This window comes from Anopheles moucheti, chromosome 2 (assembly GCF_943734755.1).
Source record: "Anopheles moucheti chromosome 2, idAnoMoucSN_F20_07, whole genome shotgun sequence".
Classification (NCBI taxonomy): domain Eukaryota; kingdom Metazoa; phylum Arthropoda; class Insecta; order Diptera; family Culicidae; genus Anopheles; species Anopheles moucheti.
The window spans coordinates 55,316,361-55,339,445 of NC_069140.1; the positions used below are offsets into that span (position 1 = coordinate 55,316,361).

At 41.2% G+C, this 23,085-nt stretch overlaps 1 protein-coding gene across 1 annotated transcript; it reads left to right on the forward strand.

The window, feature by feature from the left end:
* The first annotated feature begins 9,987 nt into the window (after nt 1-9,987).
* On the forward strand, nt 9,988-16,537 carry LOC128310383 (titin-like). The gene is made up of 8 exons (XM_053047012.1): nt 9,988-13,766; nt 14,038-14,152; nt 14,235-14,292; nt 14,350-14,894; nt 14,973-15,071; nt 15,207-15,435; nt 16,337-16,477; nt 16,527-16,537. The coding sequence occupies exons 1-8, from the start codon at nt 9,988-9,990 to the stop codon at nt 16,535-16,537; spliced, it is 4,977 nt and encodes a 1,658-aa protein (XP_052902972.1).
* Nucleotides 16,538-23,085: the final 6,548 nt, after the last annotated feature.

A 23,085-nucleotide genomic window follows, 5' to 3' on the forward strand; every position in this document is an offset into this window, starting at 1 on the left:
CCAAGTCTTGGAAGGCGATGTTGATGCTCCATTTTTTCCACCCAAATTCTAAGTACGGCGTTTTTTTTTACGGCGTACCGGAACGATTAAAACGAGCAAAGGAGAAAAAAAAGGCTGCCAGACCGAAGAAAAATTACCCCCAGGAATGAATTCCAAATTGGATAAGGATTATTGGAAAATTTACCGGCAATTATTGATTCTCACCCGCCCGAAACCACCCATCGCCTTTCTTCTGGTGGCCTTTTCTAGTTCGGTAATGAACCTGCCGGGATTGATTTGCTAGCGAATGGAAGTTCGTTCCCGCTCCTCGGGTCTGGGGACACGGGGACTGGTCAAAGTTTAATTAGCTAAGTTGCTGATCTTTCACTGCCGGTGTGCGGGCACTGGTTATTGGCATCACCTTTTCTGGCAATTTAGTTGTTTGACGTGGACCTTCCGAGTATGGTTTATTTCCACGTCCTTCTGTCGTCCGTTTTCAATTTTCTCATCACAGGCCAACGATAGGTATTATCTATGGCCGTGCCTCGGGAAACTTTTAGTAACATAATTACGCACAACTTATTGCTGCTTTCGATTTAATGCTTCCGCTAATAGAAAAAATTGGGATTATTTTTAAAAAAATGTTAACTTTAAGTTAGTTAGTTAAAGTATATCTTTAATGTTTATAATTTAGGGTAGTGGGTTCGATTAATAATCTCTCCGCAATGATATACGCTTTTCTATAGCGTAACCGGTGTTGAATTTTTATACTGGTCGTTGGAGTTAATGATGTGAGAAACATTATTTCCAAAAAAATAACTAACTAGAGAAACACCTAATCTACCTTAGTTGAATAATCTACTAAATTACCTAGGTTATCTCGCCAGTTGCTGTACAAATGAATTTGCACTTATTTGGCCTTTTTTGCAATATTTTCGCGCAATCAGATCGATATAATTCTTTTTCTTCTTCTGTCGACAGTGTTTACCTCCTATGATGCCGGGTTGGCTCATAATTTGGAGTTTTACTGTCTCTGTAGATTAGACCTGTCAGTCTATTTCTCTTTCTTTTTTTTGTATTAACAATTGTCGTTGGTAGTTTAGTTTCTTTTCCTTCTTTTTCTATCTATCTATTTTCTTATCTTCATTTTGTTTGTTCTGCGGGTCTTCTAGTCAATTGTTATTTTCTTTTCCTTCTTGCGTCTCTCTATGCTTTGACTTTATTTAACTACCATGTATTTTGCTGTACAAAAGACATGTAGTTAGAGTCTCTGCCTATTTGTTTTGTTCTTTTTTTGATTTTTTTTCTCTTTGTTTTATTTTTTTGTCTTCCTTTGTCGATATAATTTGTAATGAGATGGGAGTTTGTTCTTTTGTGCAGATCAATAGTGCGGTACCATGGTGGAACATTTAAGAGGATTTTTAGTCATTTGTTTTGACAAATTTGCAATTTCTTTAAGTTAGTTTTGACGCAATTCTTCCATACAGGAGCAGTGTACATTAATAGAGGCCTGAAGCTAGCGTTGTAAAGATGCAATTTATTTTGCAGATTCAGTTTTGATTTCCGATTTACTAGAGAGTAAAGACATTTGAAGGTTTTTTCAGTTTTACTTACATAATTTTCTAAATGTGATTTAAATGTAATGCGTTGATCCAAGACAATTCCTAAGTATTTTACATGATTTTACCACGGAATGTCTGTGTTATTTATTTTTAAACAACGTTGGGGAAGTTTTCGATTACTGGTGTATTTAGTAAAGCAAAAAGCTTATGATTTATTTCCGTTTATTTTAAGTTTCCATTTGTTGCAAAATTTACTAAACTCTTTTAACGCGTTGTTTAGCGATTTTATTATTGCTTTTGGTTGTTTTGATGACCATGTGATGGCAAGGCGTATAGGTATTTGTCATGTATGACATCCGCGAGATATGAGTCGTTGACAATGAGCGACAATTAGAAATGGACTCTAGGAGGCCGTGCTTTTCACTTTGGTATTACGCGTATCGAAGTAACCTTCAGTATTGTAAGTTGCATGAAATAAAGTAATTGGCTTAAGAGTAAACACAACAGTATTGTTTACAATTCTTCATAGGTGGTAGATCTGATATATAAATGTTGAATAGCAGGGAAGATAATATGTGCTACCTTGTGGTACACCAGCTTTTGGTGAAAAAGTTTCAGATTTAGTATGTCCGATATGGACACAGTTTTGTATGTTTTCGAGAAAGGATTGTATTATTTTCACCAAATATGAGGGGAAGTTTTATGTAACAAATTTATATATCATACCTTGGTGCCATATGGTATCAAATGCTTTTTCCCCATGTTAACTATAAATTGAAATATATTTGAGAACAAAAATTTATAAAACCCAAAAAAATGCTTTAAAGTATAGGAACTTTACTTCGCTATCAATCCTCCTTTCTCATTATCGGCACAACAACCTCGGCAAAAGTCAAGGCTTGCAATTCTTGGCTTTCTTGGACGTTATTTAACCGTAGCCGAATAATCAATCCCGCGTACGAAAGGATTGGTCCGGAAGGGATTTTGGACCGGTCCTGTCATGCGAAGACCGGCGCCGGGGGCCACCCGGCAAAGCAATAGCAAAGTGAAAATTCAGAGAAAAACACACGTGTTCTGCTGTGTAACATGTAGAAGCAAAAAAAAACTAATTTCTTATGTAGTATGCATTCCTCTGTCCCTGAAAGTAAACGTCCGGTACAACATCACACGCCTTTACGGGATGCTGCTAACATGCACAAAACAGACTTTGAAGTTCACCGTTCTGCACGATGGGTGTGTTGAGTTTATTCTTCTTTCGCTGTTTGCTTGACCACTCTGAGTTTTGCGGAATTGCCACACAGCCGATATCCAAGCACCGCAAATTTTTGTAGAACACTTGGTTTTGCGTGACCAAATTGGTGCGCACTGTACGAGTCTGCAGCAAACAAAAAAGGCCTATTGTTGTTGCTGCATGTGGTACGTATGGTGTTGTTGTCCATTTGATGTGCATTGCTTCAAAATGCTGTAGCTTTCCGATGAAAGAATCATTAAAACGATACAATGGAGAAGGTAAAAAACGCAAGTAATTTGTTTGACCACATCCGAATGTTTCCATGACGACGGTTATTAGGATGAGATTTCGTTCGCATGTACCGTCGCTTAAAATTGAGTATTTTCTTGAACCGACAAAACCCCCAAATTGGCTCGTAAACGGAAGTACATGTTATTGTGCTCGTCTGGTTGGCCATGGGAATCGATGGGAATCGAATGCTCGCCAGCAAGAAGTTCCACTCGGGCTGTGGACATTGTTTTCACTTCAATGCTCTTGCCTTCTCTGGTGGCGTGCGTGAGCAGAGACCAGTAGCGAACTGGAGCAGAGCAACGTAGGAAAATCGGTGATAATAGCATGGCAGCAGTTGGCGTGCGTGGGGCATGCTCTCCAAGCATTGCCCAGATGGCATGCATTGATGTATGCCGGAACAATACCGGTAGCATCTTCTGGCTGTTTGGTTTCTTTTATTCTAAAGATGGGCCAGTTACTACATGGCTTTATAGCCGTCAGTAACTTGAAACCGAACGAGATCGAGGGACGCGCACGTGTTAGGCCCAGTAGGGAAATAAATGACATGCAAAATATGGTGCTCACTCATCTTCATCTTTGGTGTTCTTCCGCAGCGGTGTTTGGAAAATACCGTGGTGCCAAAGGACAAAGATCCATCCAAGGCCGTCAACGTTGTTCGGAGGGCTCGGTTTTACGTGATCGAAATGTGTTTCGGGCATGAAGTAACGTATCGCAATCGCAAGAAATCGTTCGCCGTTACCCGTTGGTAATAGCACTGGCCGTACGATGGATGATGGCTGGTGAAACGCCGTTGGATGGATGAAAAATTGTCGTAAATAATTCAGTGCAGTTGCGTAAGAGCTATTTTCGCGCGCGTATCTCCGCCAGCAGCCCTGTTCTTCATACGAGGTTCTTTTCGGCTCTGTAGGCAACTGATTTCTGCCGAGCTCTACACCCATTCTAAGAGAATGCTTTAGAAGGGGGAAAAAACGGGTACGTGCTCCCCGTGGGACATTACTGTGCTGAAATGGAAAGCAGATGTGGGGTCGAAGGAAGTATTTCCCTAGCAGCACACGTTTTCGGCAGTTGCGTATTCACTTTCACGAATGAATTGTTCGATGTTCGAGAGCGACACTTGTAAATTCTTAACATGACCTTATCACGCTGTTTGGAACGGTAAAAATGCGTTCAACGTTGTTGATACTCGCGTGATTGCATTTAAACGCTACTATGTCAATATCTTCCGGAACGATGGGCCACGCAGATAAGATTCTTCACGTCCCTAGCAAAACCGATGAACCATTACGCTAAGAAGCAATTAATTCTCGAAGAGTAACAGGTCGGTTGATAATTGTTTGGCCTAACACATATAGCGCGCTAGAAGATTTTTATCCAAATCATATTTTGTTTGTACCTAATCTTCAAACGAATTCTGTCCGAATTTGACAGCACTCGGGCCACAACCTAATGAGCTAGAGCATTTTGTGTGACGCAACTTTTGTGCTTTGCGTAATCATGGAAAAGAAAGGATTTCGCGTGATGATAAAATATTGCTTTTTGAAGGGGAAAAATACAGTTGAAGTCAAAAATTGGCTTAATGAAGAGTTCTTGGACACTGTTCCACCAAAATCAACCATCAAGATTATTTGTCGCAGGGCTACTTGACCATCGGATCGATTCGCCGGCACTGCTACCCAGGCTCAACATCTACGTTCCGGCGAGATCGCTCCGTGCCAGACTATTACCTGATGTGGATGAACGTCGTAGTCGTTTTGGTTCCTCTGATCCGTTATTGTCCATGTGCCGAGAGTTTAACGCTGTTTGTGATCGATTTGAACCTGACTTGTCGCGTTTATTATTCTTACATTTTTATTCGTTCTGTGCGACCAGCTACGTGTTAAATGTACATTTACACCCGAGCTTCAAAGGGGCCATATGAGGCTCATTGAATAAATAAAATTAACAAATTAACAAATTAAATATTGGTATGCTAAATTTAAGCGTGGTGAAATGGCCACTGAGGACGATGAACACAGTGGACGCCCAAAAGAGGTGATTGCAGAAGAAAACATTTAAAAAATCACAAAATTATTAAGAGCACCCATAATGTGAAGTTGATCGAGATAGCTGACACCCTGAAGATGTCTAAGGAAGGTGTTGGACATAACATTCACGAGTATTTGGATATGAGATAGCTCTGTGCAAAATGGCTGCCGCGCGAGCTCACATTTGACCAAAAACAACAACGAGTTGATGATTCGGTGCAGTGTTTGAAGCTGTTTGGGCGAAATAAATCCGAGTTTTTGCGTCAATATGTTACCATGAACGAGCCTAGGCTTCTCCACTTCAATCCAAAGTCCAATAGACAGTCATCCGAGTAAACTGGACGCGATGAACCTGCTCCAAAACAGGGAGCCACTCAACAATCAGTTGGCAAGGTTATGGCGTCAATTTTTCAGGATTCGCAAGGAATAATCTTCATCGACTATCTTGAGAAAGGAAAGACCATTAACAGCGACTACTATATCAAGTTATTCGAGCGTTTTGAAGGACGAAATCACCAAAAAACGGCCACATTTGAAGAAAAAAAAAAGTTTTGTTTCGTCAAGACAACGCACCGTGCCATAAATCAGTGAAAACAATGGCAACAATGCATGAATTAGGCCACGTAAAGTGACTAACTCCATTCCTCCGATTGCAAAAGGATGCTCTCTGGGAAGAAATTTTCGTCTGATGAAGAGGTGATCGACGAAACAAAGGCCTTTTTTGAGCCAAGGGGCAAATACTACTACAAAAATGGTATCGAAAAATTGAAAGGCCGCTATAATCGGTGTAACACCCTTGAAGGGATGTATGTTGAATAAAAAACAATAATTTTGCAAAAAAATAATAATAAAACAATTAACTGTCTTAGGCGAAACAATTATCAGCCCACCTGTTATTTAATTTCATTGTTTGATTGCCGAAATGGCTTGACAATAAAGTTTGTATAATTAAACATAAATTTAATAATATGTCTAACATAGGCCGCGAATGGCAGCTTTAACAGAAGAATAAATAAATTGGGAATGAATGGCAGTATCTAATAGGCTAGCATCCTCCTGATTGGAAGAGATGGGAATTGATCCTGCAGATGATCTCCAGGTCCTATTGTAATGCACCGTGTAGGCAGGAGTAGATTGAGACGCGATCGATGGGAATGCATGGGAACATAGAAGGGAAGAGTAGAGAATAAAGTAGTGGATCGATCAGAAGGAAAGCGATAAAGGTGGAGATTGTGTTTGATTTTTTTAATTGTTTGTTTACTAATCAGCCTTCGTTCTGTGAGAAGAAATTGGACATATTCTTCATTCTGTAATAATATATAAAAAAAACACCCATAATATTAATGTGCGGTGTCAAGACGACACTCTTTGAATCATTATCCCATCTTTCAGTTTAAAAACAAGCCACTATTTCCGATGAAATTGTAATACTGTACACAACAACAGAAAACCACTTCGTTCGTTCGTGCGTAAGTGAAAATGGTTTGAAGCACATATGGGCGTAAACATGACACGGTCAGCAAACAAATTTGTGTCGATCGGCCTCATGCCACGACACTCTCCAGTGGTCTGCCACTTCTTACTGGTATTGTTGTCCTATTTGTGCTTCGACAAGCGTCGAAATACTTTCGTCTCGTGTGTCCGAACCTGATCCCAACGCCACCGGATCGTGTAGAAACAGGAACCTCCATTCGGGACGGGTACACGCGATTATCATTATCATGGCGCTGTTCGTCCGTCCATCCGTCCGACGGACGATTGTCGGCGTTGTTTGGAACATGCAAACATGAGTCACGTGCATATTTATTCAATAAACATTACGCGTTCGTTTCGGAGGCTTTCGCGCTTTCCGCGCTGTGTTGTATGGCTGAGGCTTTTCGGCAAACACATGCATGCATAGTCGCCGACTTACCGCGTGGTGGACTCACCTCATCAAATGGAGGAGAAAATTAGGTCTTTCGGCAGTGGGTCAAATTGGCGTGTAGTTTGGCTTGTCCCTGTTGCGATTATAAACGTGCTATCCCTGGTACGTTCGGTGGTTTTCCTGTTTCGTGTGAAAATGAGATGGGTATTTTCAATGCGCCTTTGTGTTTGGATACGTTTCATCGTATTTGATGGTTCTGCATACAATACAACATGTGGAATTGTAACTCTTGTAGCTTTGGACAGTAGACACAGGCTATTAGCATACAATATTCTCTGGTCTGGATCTGGTCGTTGTTTATGAAATTTAACAAATATTCTCTGTTTGTCTAACAAGTTCATAAAAAAATCTAATTAGATTTTCCAGCTTAAAATCGATAAACTTTAGAGCTCTCACTGTTTGATATAAGCTAAAGCTTACTTTCTTACTTACTTACTTACATATTTACTTATCCGACGCTATAACCACCGCGCACCATATTAAGGCATTTTTGGCGGAAGCATCAACGCCATTACTCCATCTCATTTTGGGTCTCTTCCCATACAGACGATCTAAAAGGACCTTAAGGACTAGGTCGTCCAGATTCTACTTACATTACCAGCGCACTGGATTCTAGCGAACCGAATCGGCTGTACGATAGTGAGTTCAACGTAAAGTTCGCAGAGTTCGTTATGATCACCGCTATCACCTCCATTATCCTTCCACAATTTTGTCAATTTTGGACAAAATCCATGGTTTAGAGGCGTATTTGATCAGCTCGATCAGAATACGCTTCTGACCCATGAGCCTACTAAACTAGAAATGGCAGACATGACTTAGTAGTATATACTAGAGCTTGTTCCGAAAGTATGAAAGGTTGCTGCATTTTTTTCTCTTAATTTGTTGAACTATTTTGTAACACATATAAGTAAACCTTACTTTTACATAAATAATCGGATATTCAGTCCATGCTATGAAGAAACGGATGCCATTCTGTCGCGTAAAACCAATAGCGCTACAATAAAGACGAACTGTACTTAAATTACTAAAATTGATCGATTAATACTAAAGAAAAAAAATTATCTAATTAACTCGTTTCTCGTTGACATCTCTCCTTCATATCTCCGCTGTCCGATTAATTATGATAACTGCATCCAACGTTGTCAACGCCTTTTGTTTGAAAGTGATTTTTTTTCTTCATTTATCGTTGCTTACAATTCGTTTTTAATTGCAAACCACTTGTATGTTACCGATATCGCCTCTTTCCGCATTAAAAGATCACAACAAAGAGTGAAAAAAAAAGATTAAAAAACGGCCGTGCGTCAGTTCAGCGATTATGCTCGCGCGTTGTTTGCATAGCGTATTGTGAGAAGAAGAAAAACGGCTCCATCAGAAAGTGAGAAAAGCATTGAGTCGAGATAATTAGAGCTTTCCCGAAGCAGACAAATGCCATACAGCTGGGTCACTAGACCGGACGAGTGCGCCTGTGAACCAATCATACATTTGCATATATCGATAACTGACAGCAATGCCAAACCGTTCAAAGGCGATCGGTGCGCCAATCCGGGCTGTAGAGTAGAGAGAATTTCCCATCCCGCAATCCTCGGAATACCTGCCGATTATGTGTGTGTGTGTGTGTGTGTGTGTGTGTGTACAAAATGCACAAAATTGAATAATTGCCGCTATCTGGTTTAATGATCTTGTTGCGGTTTTAATTATCGTCCCAGTCCGGGTACCGTGTACCACCGGTGGCTTATTGTAGCGGTCTATTGTTTGCTGTTATTATTCGATCCGCGGCTCGATCCGCGTTATGCTGCTTCCTGGCACTCTGTATCCGGCACCGGTATGTTTCGTACCTACTCCATCCTCATCGTTGGCGCTGGTAATTATGAGATTTTAACGTTTTAGCAACGCGGTGGATGGTGAGAATACGCGCGATGCATGATGCGCGCGCCAGCCTCGGAAAGCATTGAGCAGCATTATATTATTCGTTGCTGGCATTCGCGATTTTCTTTTCACTGTGGAATTTATTTGCCTGTTCGCTTCGCCTCTCTAATGGGGGAGAGATTTAAATATTAAATCGTTGTCGACATATTCTATTCGCCAAAACATGATGCTAAGATATTTGGTGAATATCTCATTAATTGTATTTAAAGCACATGTCCGTGATTGCCTGATTGTGTGGGTTACAATTTACCAGTGTGTTTTCAGTTGGTATGGGCCGCCTGCCTGCCGCCTGGTCAAATTTAATTTTCCTTTTCCACACGTCGTCCTTGTCACGGTGGTAGCTCCGAGCAAAGGTTTACATACCGTGCATCAAAAATTAATCAGCCAAATTTTATCGCTACCTAATGGCTGTGATTTTTCGCCACCTTCTCATAAATCATTCATTAATCAAATTCCGAGGAAGCTCGTTTCGTCGTCGTCACTTTTCGTGTGCCCCCGTGAGTAATGAGGGATGGGCGTTTAATTGGAATGCTTATCAAGCGACTGAAAGTGATGTGAGAACTGGGACAGTAGAACGTTGCGGTGCCCGGTGATAAGTTTGATAAGATGGTTCGGGCGTTCTTCTTTCGGTGGTTGAGAACCCTTCCAACATGATTTACGATCCTGTGGTTTTTGAACACGTACGGTATGCATACGTGCATGGTGGTAGTAGGTAGTACGGATCAACATAATTTGTTTGTAATAATTGTGATTCTTGTTCGTTTTGAGATTTGTTGCCTTTGTTAAAATAGTCATTTTTCAATACGTTTTAACTTGAACTGCTTATTACAAAACGATGTTCAATTTGATATTATTTAATAGCGTAAATGCGTAACTAAGAACATATTTAAAAGATGTAATTTATCAACAGGGAAACCATACATAACTAATTGTATTTTAATTATTTTATTTTAATTTCTCATCTTTCTCCTTCACTCCCTCTCTAGAAAACCCCATTCTCACCCGTGAAGAATCTACGCAGAACAAATCATTGAGAGACGAATATTCATGATGAAGCCTAAGAAGCAGCAACCATCATCAGTGTGCGATAAAAAACCCTCCGGGAGTAGTAGTGCGGCAACAGGACCGACAGCTCTTGCATCCGCTAGTGGAACAGAAGCAAAATCAACTATCAATGCGAGCACCACCAGTTTAACAACCGCTCCAGCTAAAAAACCGATCAAACGTTTGCAATCCAAAACCAAAGAAAGCTCACCGAATGTAACGGCAGGTTCGGGAGTAACAGTAACAACCAATTCGGGAGCAACTGCCGCAGGAAAATCAGCAGAAAAGTTACTGGCTAATGTTCAGCAAATTGGAAGCCAACAGCAGTCTGCTAAATCGAAATCGTCCACTGCGAACACGGGAAAAACCAAGGTGGTGACGACGCTGGCAAATGCATCTAAAAATGTCACCGCTGCTGCTGGTTCGGCAGAATCATCAAAGAGCGGCAGCAAAGTTTTGACAACAGAGTCTATAACGAATACCAGTTCAGCATGCCCTGTCACCGGGGCGGGAGTTGGAAAATCTGAAACATTGATAAGTTCATCTGGCAAAGGCAATAAGAATACCGTTCAAGCGATTAAACCAGATTCGGTGAATCAGCCGACGGTACAGAACCAGAACTCTACGGTCAAGGGAAATGCCAAGGATAACACGGAACGCCCAAAAAAACCGGCGAAAGAATCAGGAAGTGCATCGAAAAGGTCAGCCGGTCAAACAGAAAAATCGGACGTCGGAAAAAGAAAACAATCTAGCACCAGTTGTAATCCGTCACCAATCACTAGTTCTGGGGAGGGTCGGGGGGTTGGCATTCCGCTTACGGCATCATCAATTGATTCAAAGTTACGGGAAAAGGAGAAGAAAATTCAGAAGGAGTTGAAGAATCTCGGTGTTCCGGATAAAACGATCAATCAATCGATTGACGCGGCATATTTGTTGGAGTCAGCAGTCGAATCTGTAGTCAACCCGTCGATCAGCGAGATGGTCAAGACAAAATCTCGAACCACGGTAGCCCAGGGCAAATACGGTGGTGGCGGTGGCGACAATGCTGTTGCAAGTGGTGTAATGGCAAGAAAATCATCTATAACTTCCGAAGACGGTGCGGATGGAGAGACAGAAAAATCAGTAAAAGAATCGATAGCCGGTAACACTGGGAAGCCTAAGAAATCAGTAACGCTGAAGGTGGACCGCCAGCCAGGCGAAGGTTCAAAGAAAATGGGTGGAAAGACAACATCAGCGAAGGAAGTGGGTGAGAAACTCGTCTCGAAATCGGGACGAAAGGATGATAAGGGAACGGCGGGTACGAGTAGCACTTCGGGAGGTGCCAGTGGTGCTGCGGCGAAATCGTCATCTGCGAAAGCAACCGGGCAGGGTGCGAAATCTAACAAAAAGGCGAACAATTCGTCTGGTTCCACCGAGCCGAGAAAGAAATCTGGCATCGCTGAACTTGCACCAAAGGGCACCGAGCAACAGAAAAAAGACCTAGCAACGGAACTTCCAGTTGTCAAACAATCCACCGAACAGCAGGAAGGTGCTATATCCATTGGTCGTGGTAGTTCGATAGAGCAGGAAGACCACGAAGAAAAGAACGAAGAGGTTCACATTAGAATAGACAGTATAGTAAAGGCACTGGAGCGAGAGGACATTGAAACACCCAGCGGCACAAAGAAAGAATCTGATGCAGAGACGAGAAAAGAAGAATTAGCTGATGGGGCAATAGTTATTCCACCGATAGTTTCTACAGATGGCACTGTTCCGATCGATGCGAAAACGAAAAAGCAGTCGACACCACGCAAGCCATCTGCCAAGAAGGAAGGCTCGATGGCAGCTTCTAAATCGAAGGCAAAAGAAATGAACGAAAAGAAAAAATCCACCGTAGCTGATCAGGCCAGCAAGAAGGAGGTTAAGTTTGAGGAACAAACTCCGGCGTCCCCTGCAAAGCGAAAGTATGTAAAAAAGTCCAAATCTGGGACCACCGAGGATACAGCCGTTGGAGAGAAACCGGCCAAAATGGCTAAATCTGGTACGACCAAGAAAGCTATTGCCACCAGCAAAGTAAAACAAATAAATGCAAAGACGAATAATAAGGCCCAAACAGTAGCAACAGCAGAAACTGATGGTGGCACAACATTGAACGATTCGTCCAAGGACGATAAAGCTGTTGACATTTCTCTGGCACCTCAAGAACCAGCAGCAGCGAGTACGATCAATTCTGTGCCTAACCGTGACCGTTCATCGACGGAAAATGATGACGATGTGCCGTTACGTCAGCTTCAACAGAAACATACTCCGGGACATCCTACCACAGAAAGCTCTGTGTCGGGCAAGGACAAACCTGCAACCAGTTCTCAGCCATCTACGCCCCAGGATCATATAAGTACCGTACAGGATCAAACGACTGACAAAGAGAAAGAAGATCGTTCGGACATTGGGTCGGAAATAAATGTTCCTTCAAGCGCGGCCGGTCCTATTCTTGCAGGATTACTAAAGAGTTCCGGTAAACAAGGAAAACGTTCTTACGTTCGCAAAAATGCTACGAGTGGAGGAAGCGGCAAAAATTCTAAATTAACAGCGGTCAGTGGTACTTGCTCTGTGACGACCACCACCGTGGCCGACGAATGTCATTCGAAGGAACGCAAATTGGAAAAGAAGGATGTGTATGATTTTGATGATTCTGAAAGCGAAGTTGAAGCACCGGTAAAGCCCGGGAAACCGAGCTTTAAACGGAAGTCCTCCGTGGACATTAGTCAGTCGCGCGAGGATATCTCACGCGATGCTACGGAAGATTCACAGTTGATAAAACAGGAAGTGGATGATGGGAAAAAGGAGGAGACACCAACAGTCAACGACGTTGGCAGTGTTGGTGATAAGCAAAAGTGCGGTGTGGAAAATGAAACGTCAAAGCGAACCGTTCCATTAAAGAAACAAAAGCGTAGGATAGAGGCAGCATTGTCGGAATCGGTGGCGTTACCGAAAAAAGAACAAAAAGGTGACGTTTCTTCCGATTCCGAAGCAGAACAAAACGATGAAGTTGATCCGGATGCGCCCGAGATGAAGGCGAAAAAGAAAGCAACTGCGCTTACAAAAAAGCTCAAACAGGAAGCGAAGGAAAATCCACATTCCTCAGCAGATGAGGCGGACGATGACGAAGAAGGAGGTGCCGATGATGCAGAAGATGATGAGAATAACGATAGCGGCGATTCTGACGGCTGTTCGTCCACGGATACAGTGCGGACACGCATCGTAAAAAAGCGCCAGTCGGCAAAGAAGCGCAATGTAAAGCTGTATGGTTTTTGGTCTGGTCCAAAACGCCATCGTGTAGCATCTTTGAACGCGCTAGCAAAGGTGCACTGCCTGTACGAGAATGAGATGCGCGGTGCACTTGAAGCTAGCCTGATGAGCCAGTCGAGTGGGTCGCGTGTCATCCGCACGATCACGAAGGACGGTGAGCGCATTAAAAAGGAACGTATATGTCCGGAGGAGGATAGTGCGGGCGAAGAAAGCCGCTCGGGGGAGATGATATGCGGTGACATGCCGGAACAAGGCAAAGGTAAAGAGCCAGAGCAAGGCAAAAGCAAGGAACTGGAGCGGAAAGAGGGCGATAAGAAGCGCGAGGAAAAAAAGGAAAGTATGAAACAGGAACGGAAAGAGGCGCCATCCCAGCAGCATAAGCAAACAGATGGTGTAGCCCGCGAAGAGGTAAAACCGAAGGTCAAAGAGGAAGCACCCAAAAAGGACAGCGATCAAGATAGTGCAGAATCGAGTGAGGAGGAACCGGTCGTTATGAGGTAAGCGATTGCGTGCCAATGGAGTTGTATCTTTCGAGTCGAAAAGCAGCAGAAGCTTGGTTAGTCGCGCTGAATATCGTGAAAGATTACTATCGATGTTCGGGGCAATCCCTCGAGCTTCTGCTTCTGTCACTTTGTATCGGTAACTTGTTGTATCTCACAGTAGGTGGAACAAATTGTTCCTAATTTCAGTACGGTGTTGCAGCCCTTTTTTGGATAATTTCCGGTGGATAAAAAGAGGTGTATTTTCTTTCTCGTTATTTGTTCCCAGAAACCTTCGCTATGTACCAGGGCTACGCGGAGCTGGCAAACATTGGGATCCCGATGCTTCCAGTTTGGAGTCAGAAATCGAACAATTGCCTGACAGTGACGAAACGTACGCACAGGTAAACACTGACGCTCGTAAATTGTAGAATTTGATTAGTGAATCCCAAATAATTTGCTATTATCAATCATTTTATTGTTTAGGGTAAAGATACTGATCCTACCCGCAAACGTAAGGTGAAAAAGAAGGTGGTGCGGAAGAGCAAAGCAAAACCCGCGTCTGTCCAGGCGAAGACCGAAAAGACCGATAAGGATAAAGAGAAGCCGGAGAAGGTGTCCGAAAAGACGGAAAAACCACCTAAACCGCCTGTGAAGAAGATTAAAAAAGAGCTGAAAGCTTTGATGACAGACAATGAACGGCAAGACGATGGAACAGTCAGCTCGTCCTCTACAGCATCGGAGAAAGTGGAGAACACCAAAGGTAAACCAGATGAGGGAGTCAAGAAACGGAAGCGCGAACCAAAGTGCGAAAAGCCAGATACGGGTAGTGATTATAAGGACTACATTGGCAAGAAGCGCATGGCGAGTCTGAACGCAACGGCGATGCTAGCCGCTACTTATGAAGTACAGCGAGTTCTATACCGGAATACAGACTCTAGTGATTCCGAATGTTCAGCCGAAAAGGTACCAAAAACGAAAAAGGGTGGCAAAGAATCAAAAGACCAAAAAGAGACTGCATCCAAGGAGTCTGCTGCCTCGGCGAGCAAAAGTGATGGAAAAGAGAAGAAGGAATCGACGGGCGAGAAGGAGTTGCAGTCCAGTCAACATGCATCATCGACATCCTCAGATAACAAACATCTTAATGTGTCCACTGCAGCGGAATCCGTTTGCTCCAATCCACCTGCAGCGTTAAGTACCCCTGGAGGGATCACAGTAGCACAGCAGGAAACATTGACTAAGAAGAAGAAGGTGGTCATTAAGACGGAACCGATGCGCGATCGTAAGGACGATCCGATGGAAGTGAAACGTGAAATAGAAGAGGTAAGAGCTAGCCCAATTATTCAATCCAACGTGGTAATAGGATCACCGGGAAAGAATTGTATAATTGATTAATTAATTTGCATATCCCTACCAAGTCAAAAAACTCGTTTCGTTTGGATTTTTTTATTTTCACAGCCACGTCCTGTATCGAGCAATTTAGTTATCGCACAAGACACGGAAGTCACGATTACCGGTGTGTATGTGAACTCTTCGTTAGGAGCTAATCAAGAAGCGTACTGTAAAATGCAATATAGAGTACAGCAGAGTGTGACCGAGGAGCGGTTGGTACGACCAGGAGAAGCACCACCGAAATCGTACACTCCCTTGTCCGCTCTATCCAGCATGCGGCCACCGAATGATCAGAGTAAGTTGGGAGAAAATGAGAGTATGTATAAAACGGGGAAAAAATGGGCAAACTGCTGAAACGCTATTTACACGCTACAAAATATATTTCACGCCATTGATACATACATGGCTAGATACCTGCAAAACAAAGTTGCAATTTAATCAATAACAACAACATTTGTAATTCGAGTTATTTTATTTACCTTACTTTTTGAATTGCTAATTAAACTTTCCTGTTTTTATGAGAACAACCTTTATTTGCGGCTGTTTATGAGGTTTGATGAGAAGGTTGTTATGTGCATTTATTTGACACGATGCTCCATGGTTGGTAAATGCTACCCAGACTTATATGAATTGTATTTTATATTAGGAATTCAATAGGTTTAGTTTTTCAACAAAAAATAAAATAAAAACTTAAAAATTCTCATCCCATAGTTTATGTTTGTAAAACTTCTTTTCTCATCTTGTGATGTTGTCGAAAAGTCGGGAGTCGGGAATAATTTTAAATAATACAAAACAATAATTCAGATGTCGTTCATTAGACAGTTGCTTTTACTACGAAGGAAAATAAAATCTCAGATTAAAATAATCACAATGTTAAATTAAATACGATGAATGCGATATGGTACGGTTAAATAATGCCGTTGGAGTAATTGGAATTTAATGCGCAAGCAAATTTACCTGCTGCCAGGATCCGTATGAATGCAGAACAAACAAATGTGCTTATTTATTGACTAAAATTAACTGCGTGTAAAAACTGCGTTCAGGCATCCATGCTCATTGTATTTTACGACGACTTTTTCTATTTTTTGGTTACATATGGGAAACGCCCTATGCAGTACAATGTGGCACAGATGAAGTGGGATGATAATTAATCAATTATATGTTTCTGTTTTCATGTATCGCTAACAAATTAACAGCTCTATCAACACCGCCGCTGTTCGTGCCGCCTGCTCAATGCGACTCGCCGCTAGGTCCACCGAGAGCATTTTATCCGCCACCCACATCATCATCCGGTAGTTCCAGCGCCTTCTGTGCACCTATGCCGCACGACAGTCCAGGTAAGTGTAGACTTATGTGACGTTGCAATGAATTTGTATACGTTTCAAGATAATTTTTGATTTTCTTTGAAATGTTTCATAATGATGTATTATTTGAGTTACATGCATCATTTATTACGCTATATCCAAGAAATAGCATATACCAACATTTGCAACAATTGGCAAGCGTTTAGCACAAATTTCTTAATAATATCTACTTCAATTGTCTTAGACTCTTCTCAACATATCAATTTTTCTGTACAATTAGTGTATGTGACTATTGTTACAGCTGCATTACACGGAGTTCATTCGTCTGAATTAGTTTCGCATCAGTTGACGTAATAATCGGTTGATTATTTCATATTTAGGAAAACTTTTGCCAAGTTTCGGTATTGCCACGAACAGCTCGGCCGCTGGCCTTAACATAATGAACCGGTTCTCGTTTTACGTCGCGTTTCGATTAATAGTATTTCATCCATTATCGTTAATTATTATGCTGCATATTTTCCTCCTCACCTACTTACCACTCGAATGTCAAAAACTCACGATTGCCCTGTCATGGTTGTATGATTCGTTCCATTTATCACGTACCGCTGACCATGTGCCAGCCCACACCAACCGTCTAGTGTTACGGAAAGAATAGTGCAGGTTTTTCCTGTAAGGACACATGATACGGGGAAGCATCCAAACCGACCATCCCTTTTTACGTCTCTCGCGACTACAAACTCGAAAAATCATCATATTCCGGCAGCAATTAAGTATAATGGATAGGACAAACGTTCTGCAGTATATTATGCGTGGCCGAGGCGTGCTTGTTGGATGTCGATCGGTTCGTAGAGAGACGGTACCGTATGGATGTAGGGTGGAACATGGTTGTTTTTTCCCAATTGATCAGTCCACCTGGGCTGTAAATACGCTCTCCGGTGGGAATATTTCAAATGACATTTCAACTGAACTGATTGCCGAGAGTGGGATGGAGTGCTATTTTGCAAAAAATAATTTCATGATAATCAAGCTTGTTGTGTGCGAGGCACCATTTCCTTTCTCTTACTTTCTCTTGAGATAGGGCAATAATGGCATAAGTATCTGTTACGAAAGGTTAATCATTTTATTGTAACACAGCGTTTTCGTTTTAAAAATAATTACTGATAGAGTTTTTAATTTTCCCTTTTTGTCGCAAAATTTGATCATTTTTGTTTGTGAAATATATAGTTGCTACAAATTGAAACATCTTGGATGGATCGAAACGTGTGTGAATTCACTTTTTAGAAGCAAATAATAAATAAATCGTCGTAAGCGATAAAATGCGGGTAAAACAGTGAAGCATCTGTAGCTTCTACCATATTGCTTCCGTTAACACTCTTTCAAAACAGCTAGTTGTTGCCGGAAGTCCTCCGTATCCATTTATGCCTTGATGGCGGTCACATCCGTACAAATCCTATTGTGAAAAACCCGCCCTTAGGACCCGCCATTGTAAGCTCATGCAAATGGTGGCAGGAGAGAAACGGAAGTGTAATAATCGCTTTGTTTCCGTTTTTCCGGATTGGTGGAGATTTGGTGGAGTTGTATGTGGAAGATTAGTTGTATATGTGCCGCCGTTTTCAATAATGTGCCAATATGCACAAAATAAGCATTTGCTTTGTTAATATTATTTCGACATTATAAAAAGAAACACACAATTTTGAAATTAAAGTTTGAACCTAGGTTGAATCATCCATCCTTCCTGTCGCGATCAAAATGGATTGCTGGAAATAAAACGGGTTTGCTAGTAAGTTACTAATGACCAACAGTGTTACCTCTTAAACGGTCACCCAGTGGCAAACGGAATAGTGAAAATCGGAAACTGTGGCTGCGTTCTGTTCTCTTTGGCTTTAATTCAGTGTGACCACTCGAGTCCTTCTGTTGTTCCATTTTGCTTGTGAAGAAAATAACGAACCGGAAGGAAAGAAAAAAAAACACAACAAGAAAAATGATGGCGATGTGGTCAACGTACTGACCAAAAGCACACGAACGGAATGAAAAGCAGGATGTACACAATAAAATTGCGATCGACACGGAAAATCCGAAGAACGAGAAAAACAGTTAAACTTCTTTTTGATTCTATGGTAGGCTTCAGGACAATCGGGTTCTACGAACGGAACGAATGGATAAACCTTCCTTCCGATACAAACAATACGCAGCACGGTCAGGGAAAAACACCGAGCCATGGTTAGGTTAGAAAAAATGCAAAATAAGCGACGGTACCTCGGTGTTACGTAAAAAAGGGCACGAACACTCGCAGGGATCCACAGTTGCAACTATCGACAAGCTACAGATTTCCATCAGATTTCCTTTCGCATCAAATCGATGTAATTTGTATATGTGTGTTTGTGTGCCCAAATGGTTTCGTTTCTTTTCTCCGTCCAAAGTAGGATATCGCCATACTCACACAACAATGGACACGCACAATAGATCGGATATCTGTGCTTTTGCGTCCATTTTTCCTCGTCCATCGGCTACGATTGACGTCGATTGTTTTTGTCCGTCGTGGTACGCCGGACGTCTCGGTCGGTAACGAAATTAGCCTTGGTAATGATTCGAAAAATCCGTGGTAGATTCTGCTACGTTTATCTCTTTCTATGTAAAAGGAATCTCCGGGAGTTAATATGGAAATGTTATTATTATGCTATTAGAATATCGCACCTGAAGTAAGCAAAGAGGATTAGATATTACTTAAATGTATTAATAATGGCCTGAAGTCAACATTGTTAACATTGTGGTAGTTAAATCTTTTATTGACCAATCTTAATCCGTTTTTGTCGTTGTAACTCACTGTTATTTTGTATTCTATTAATTCGCATAAAGAGCTGTAAGGAAAAGAGGAAATACAATTTATGGAAATATTGATACGAACTTTTACCACTTTCTACAGCCATTCTCGAATCGCTACATTACTGTTTATGCACCGCTTGAAAACTTTTTGAACGCTTCTTTAAGGTCAAATGGGAGCTTAAAATTTGTCCTCGATATTAACCTTCGTTTTATTGATGGTTGATGGCATTCGTTCATTTCATGATTTTCATTTTGCATAATACATCGTGGAAAAGTAAAGGAAAAACCACTCTCTGCTCTGGTAGCATTTAAAATCAATGATGAATTGGTGTTGATATTTCAATTTGCGCGTCACGACGATACGCCATCAGAAACCATTCGAACGATGATTCATTCACCAGATCCAGCTCCGGCTGATAAAACCGTCTCCACTGCCATACCGGAACTGTGCCATACGGCTAAAGGTGTTGGTTGAATGGCATCCTCGCGACCCATCCATCATTTCCATAAACACACGAGCGTAACGGCGCAGTGTGTACACAAAATGGGTGGCCAAGGATCGAAGTGATAGGCGCCTCCATCGTAGCGACATGCGGTAGATTTTTCGAATGTTTTTTTTTGTACTGGTTTTGTTTTGATTCGATTGACGGTGAGGCCAAAATGGAGTTGGCTTATAACGTTGTAATGTTACTCACACTAGGCAATATGTTGAAGTCAACAGTAGCGGTGGTAGATGGGTTTTGGGTAGAATAGGAACTAGCTATGTTGTCAATAATTTATAATACATGGAAGCATATTTGTTTACCTTTGCCAGCCAACCACACCACAAAGGGTTTAATTTTATGCATTATCCAAAGGAAGGAACGCGCATTACAACTCATTATCTTTAAATTAATGTGCTGGGATATTATGTATTGTCAAGCGATTTTGTAGCCTTCTACTTCGATTTAATAAAATAGTTTTAGATTTTGTTATTGGTTTTCTCTTAAAAAGTTCCAGTAAAGATATACGGCCTGGCCGTTCTAACGATAATAAAAAAAAAGTTCCAGTTCGAGTACACATTGTCCATGTCGCAATTTAAAAACTCTTTGTATTTAATGTAAGTTTCAAGTTCTTCGTTAAACCGTTCTCGGTGGACGAATTAATTAATATTAATGTAAAGTAGACTGAACTGCTGAATACATTACGAGCAAAGGCAGTAACCTAATTCATAACTTTCAAGTATTAAACGTACTTCTGGATACAACATACGCGGATCTCTCGCGGAATATAGAGAGGACTGTATGCAAATGAAAATACAGACTCGACTAGTTAGTTCGGTGTAACCGAAGAAATATACCTACTACAAAAGTACCCATTTTCATTAAACGTATATCTTCATAACTTTTACATTTCAGCAGGTTGATGAACAAACCAATGCGCGAATGCATTCTTTATAGTACCAATGTAATGAGCTTAGGCTAACGCTGACTTTGAGTTTATAAATCAAATAAGCACCATACTAAATCTGTATGTAGTTTAAATATTTGGAGAATAATGACTTTTTTTTAATCGATTATCCAGTGATTATGATTGATTCTATTATCACTTTATCACAAATGTAACTCTTCTTCATCGGCACAACAAGCTCAAGAGGTTTAGGCTTGGCTATTTTCGGCTTTCTTTGATTTTATTTACATGTAGCCGAAAAGTCATTCCTGCGTACGAGGGATTGGGTCGGACGGGATTTTCGAGCGATCCTGTCGTTTGAAGATCGTCACCGCTACCAATACCCCACCGGTCTGCCCCAATTTAAATAACGTAGAATCCTTTAAATTGTTAACTTGGGACATTTTTTATGCTCACACTGTTGTCAAATATTGATGTTGCCACGGCGCCAACCGACTCTTGTCACCCGATTTAGATATAAATGCAGACAATCGTGTATGTTAACCAATTACTTTATTTAAGCGGCGCGTAAAAAATCACGTCGACGTCTCGGGTTCCTTGGGTAGAGTGCCGGTTGCCGGTCGAGTCCTTTCCATCAAGGCCACTCGGTCATTCCCCCTTGGAATCGGGAATCCTCGTTATCGTATCGATCGCGATCTCTCCTAGCGCCATCTGTCGTCGAATCCTCAGTTTGGTCGACTTGGGCAGCTGTCAGTTGAATTGACCGTTGATTTATCAACAATTGGTAAATGCAGCTTGTTAAGAAAAAGTAGTTTTGCGTTTGAAATTTCATGCGCTTTTTTCATACACTTATGATCATTATCATCATATTTGAAGACCTACAGCAAAAGTACAGACGAAAATGTTGAATTAGTTATGTCTTATATGGCAAGCAAACGAATAAAAACTGTTTGAAACATCCCAGCAACTTGAAATAAGCCTTTGCTTCGTGTTTTTCGTTTGTAACGAATTCAACACTTTCGACGTTCTGGGTCTAATATTCGTCAACAAACATATCGCATTCTGTGAACGGTAACACGCTTTCGTTAGCGTTGTTGATCGTGATTAAATGAAGGTGTTATAAATTTTATTGCCGTTATTTACGGCGTTTCTCGCAGTTCGACACCTTATCTACTTGCCGAGTTTGGCGGTAGTTTCATTGTAGTTTCACAATGTTTCTCATAGCGCTCAAGACCTTTTACGTATGATTGGACGTGTGTTTACCACACTCCAGCACACCATGCAGAATGATTTTGTGGGATATTCCCCTTCCATGGTAAATCAGACGATAGAAAAAAAATTTATGAGTTGTTAGTTTTGAAATTGCTTTACTATTAGTAGTTGTAAAACCATAAAACGTGTTACACCTTCTCCGAAGATTGATTTTTATGGGAATGTTTTTGTTTTGGTATGTTGCTGAGATGTAGATTTAGGCTAAGACTTGTTTGAATTAAACGTTCGATGCGGATAGGAACTGTACGATAAAGGAAATTTCCTAAGCGGAAAGGAATCCGTTGGGGATGCCAAGGTAGGAGGCTTTATCGTTCGATTTGGTTTGGACTTGAGCAAAAAAACTCACCTCTATCATCGCGTTCTAATATTTGAAAGACGTTTCACTTACACTCTAAACTTCCGTTGACCAATCTCGATGAGCAATTAGATACTACATTTTTTTAGGTACAAAATGTCGTCAATTCAATTCAATCAAGCCTTTTTGATCGAATGTTTTTCGTTATCTTTATCGGTATCAAATCAAAATTATTATTATTGTGATCGATTGTAATCGGTATTTTTCTGGTTTCTTAACATAACATAATTAAAGTTATGTTCGCCTTTTATCGGACTGACAATTTAATTCGCAATGCAACTTAATACGGCGAGAGCTGCAGATACCCTTTCTCAACAACGCTTGCTCAGCTTAACAGATATGTAAAAATATGATTCCTTAACCTTAGTGTATCCATGCCGCGTCTAAGCGTTCCTGGAATTGTTCGACAATTTTTGGTCTTTGCTACGGTACGATACAAATAACAAAAAAAAAATGCGTTACAAGTACAACATAGCTCAGTCAGTGTATTCCGAGAATCGGTACGAGTATTCCACAAGCTCTGTAAACAAATAAAGGCTCCCTGCGTTGTGCTCCGATATTTTGAAGTATCGCAAGGTGTATGGAAAATGAATATAAACATGTTTACATCCAATTTTTCGTTTGCCTTTTTGTTGTGGTTATCGAAAATAAGCAGCAACAAAACAAAACGTTTCATAATGCTGTAAAATACGAAATGATAACTCAATGATCGACGACAATGGTGGGCAGACTGTAAACAATTTGTTCGGGTATGATTGTTTTTGCTTGCTATAAAGCATTTGATACTTTAATATTTTTTTAA

Coding starts and splice junctions, on each gene's coding strand:
- LOC128310383 (XM_053047012.1), top strand. CDS start 9,988: ATGAAGCCTAAGAAGCAGCAACCATCATCAGTGTGCGATAAAAAACCC. Junction 13,767..14,037: donor GAGGAACCGGTCGTTATGAG/GTAAGCGATTGC, acceptor ATTTGTTCCCAG/AAACCTTCGCTATGTACCAG. Junction 15,072..15,206: donor TGAAACGTGAAATAGAAGAG/GTAAGAGCTAGC, acceptor TTATTTTCACAG/CCACGTCCTGTATCGAGCAA.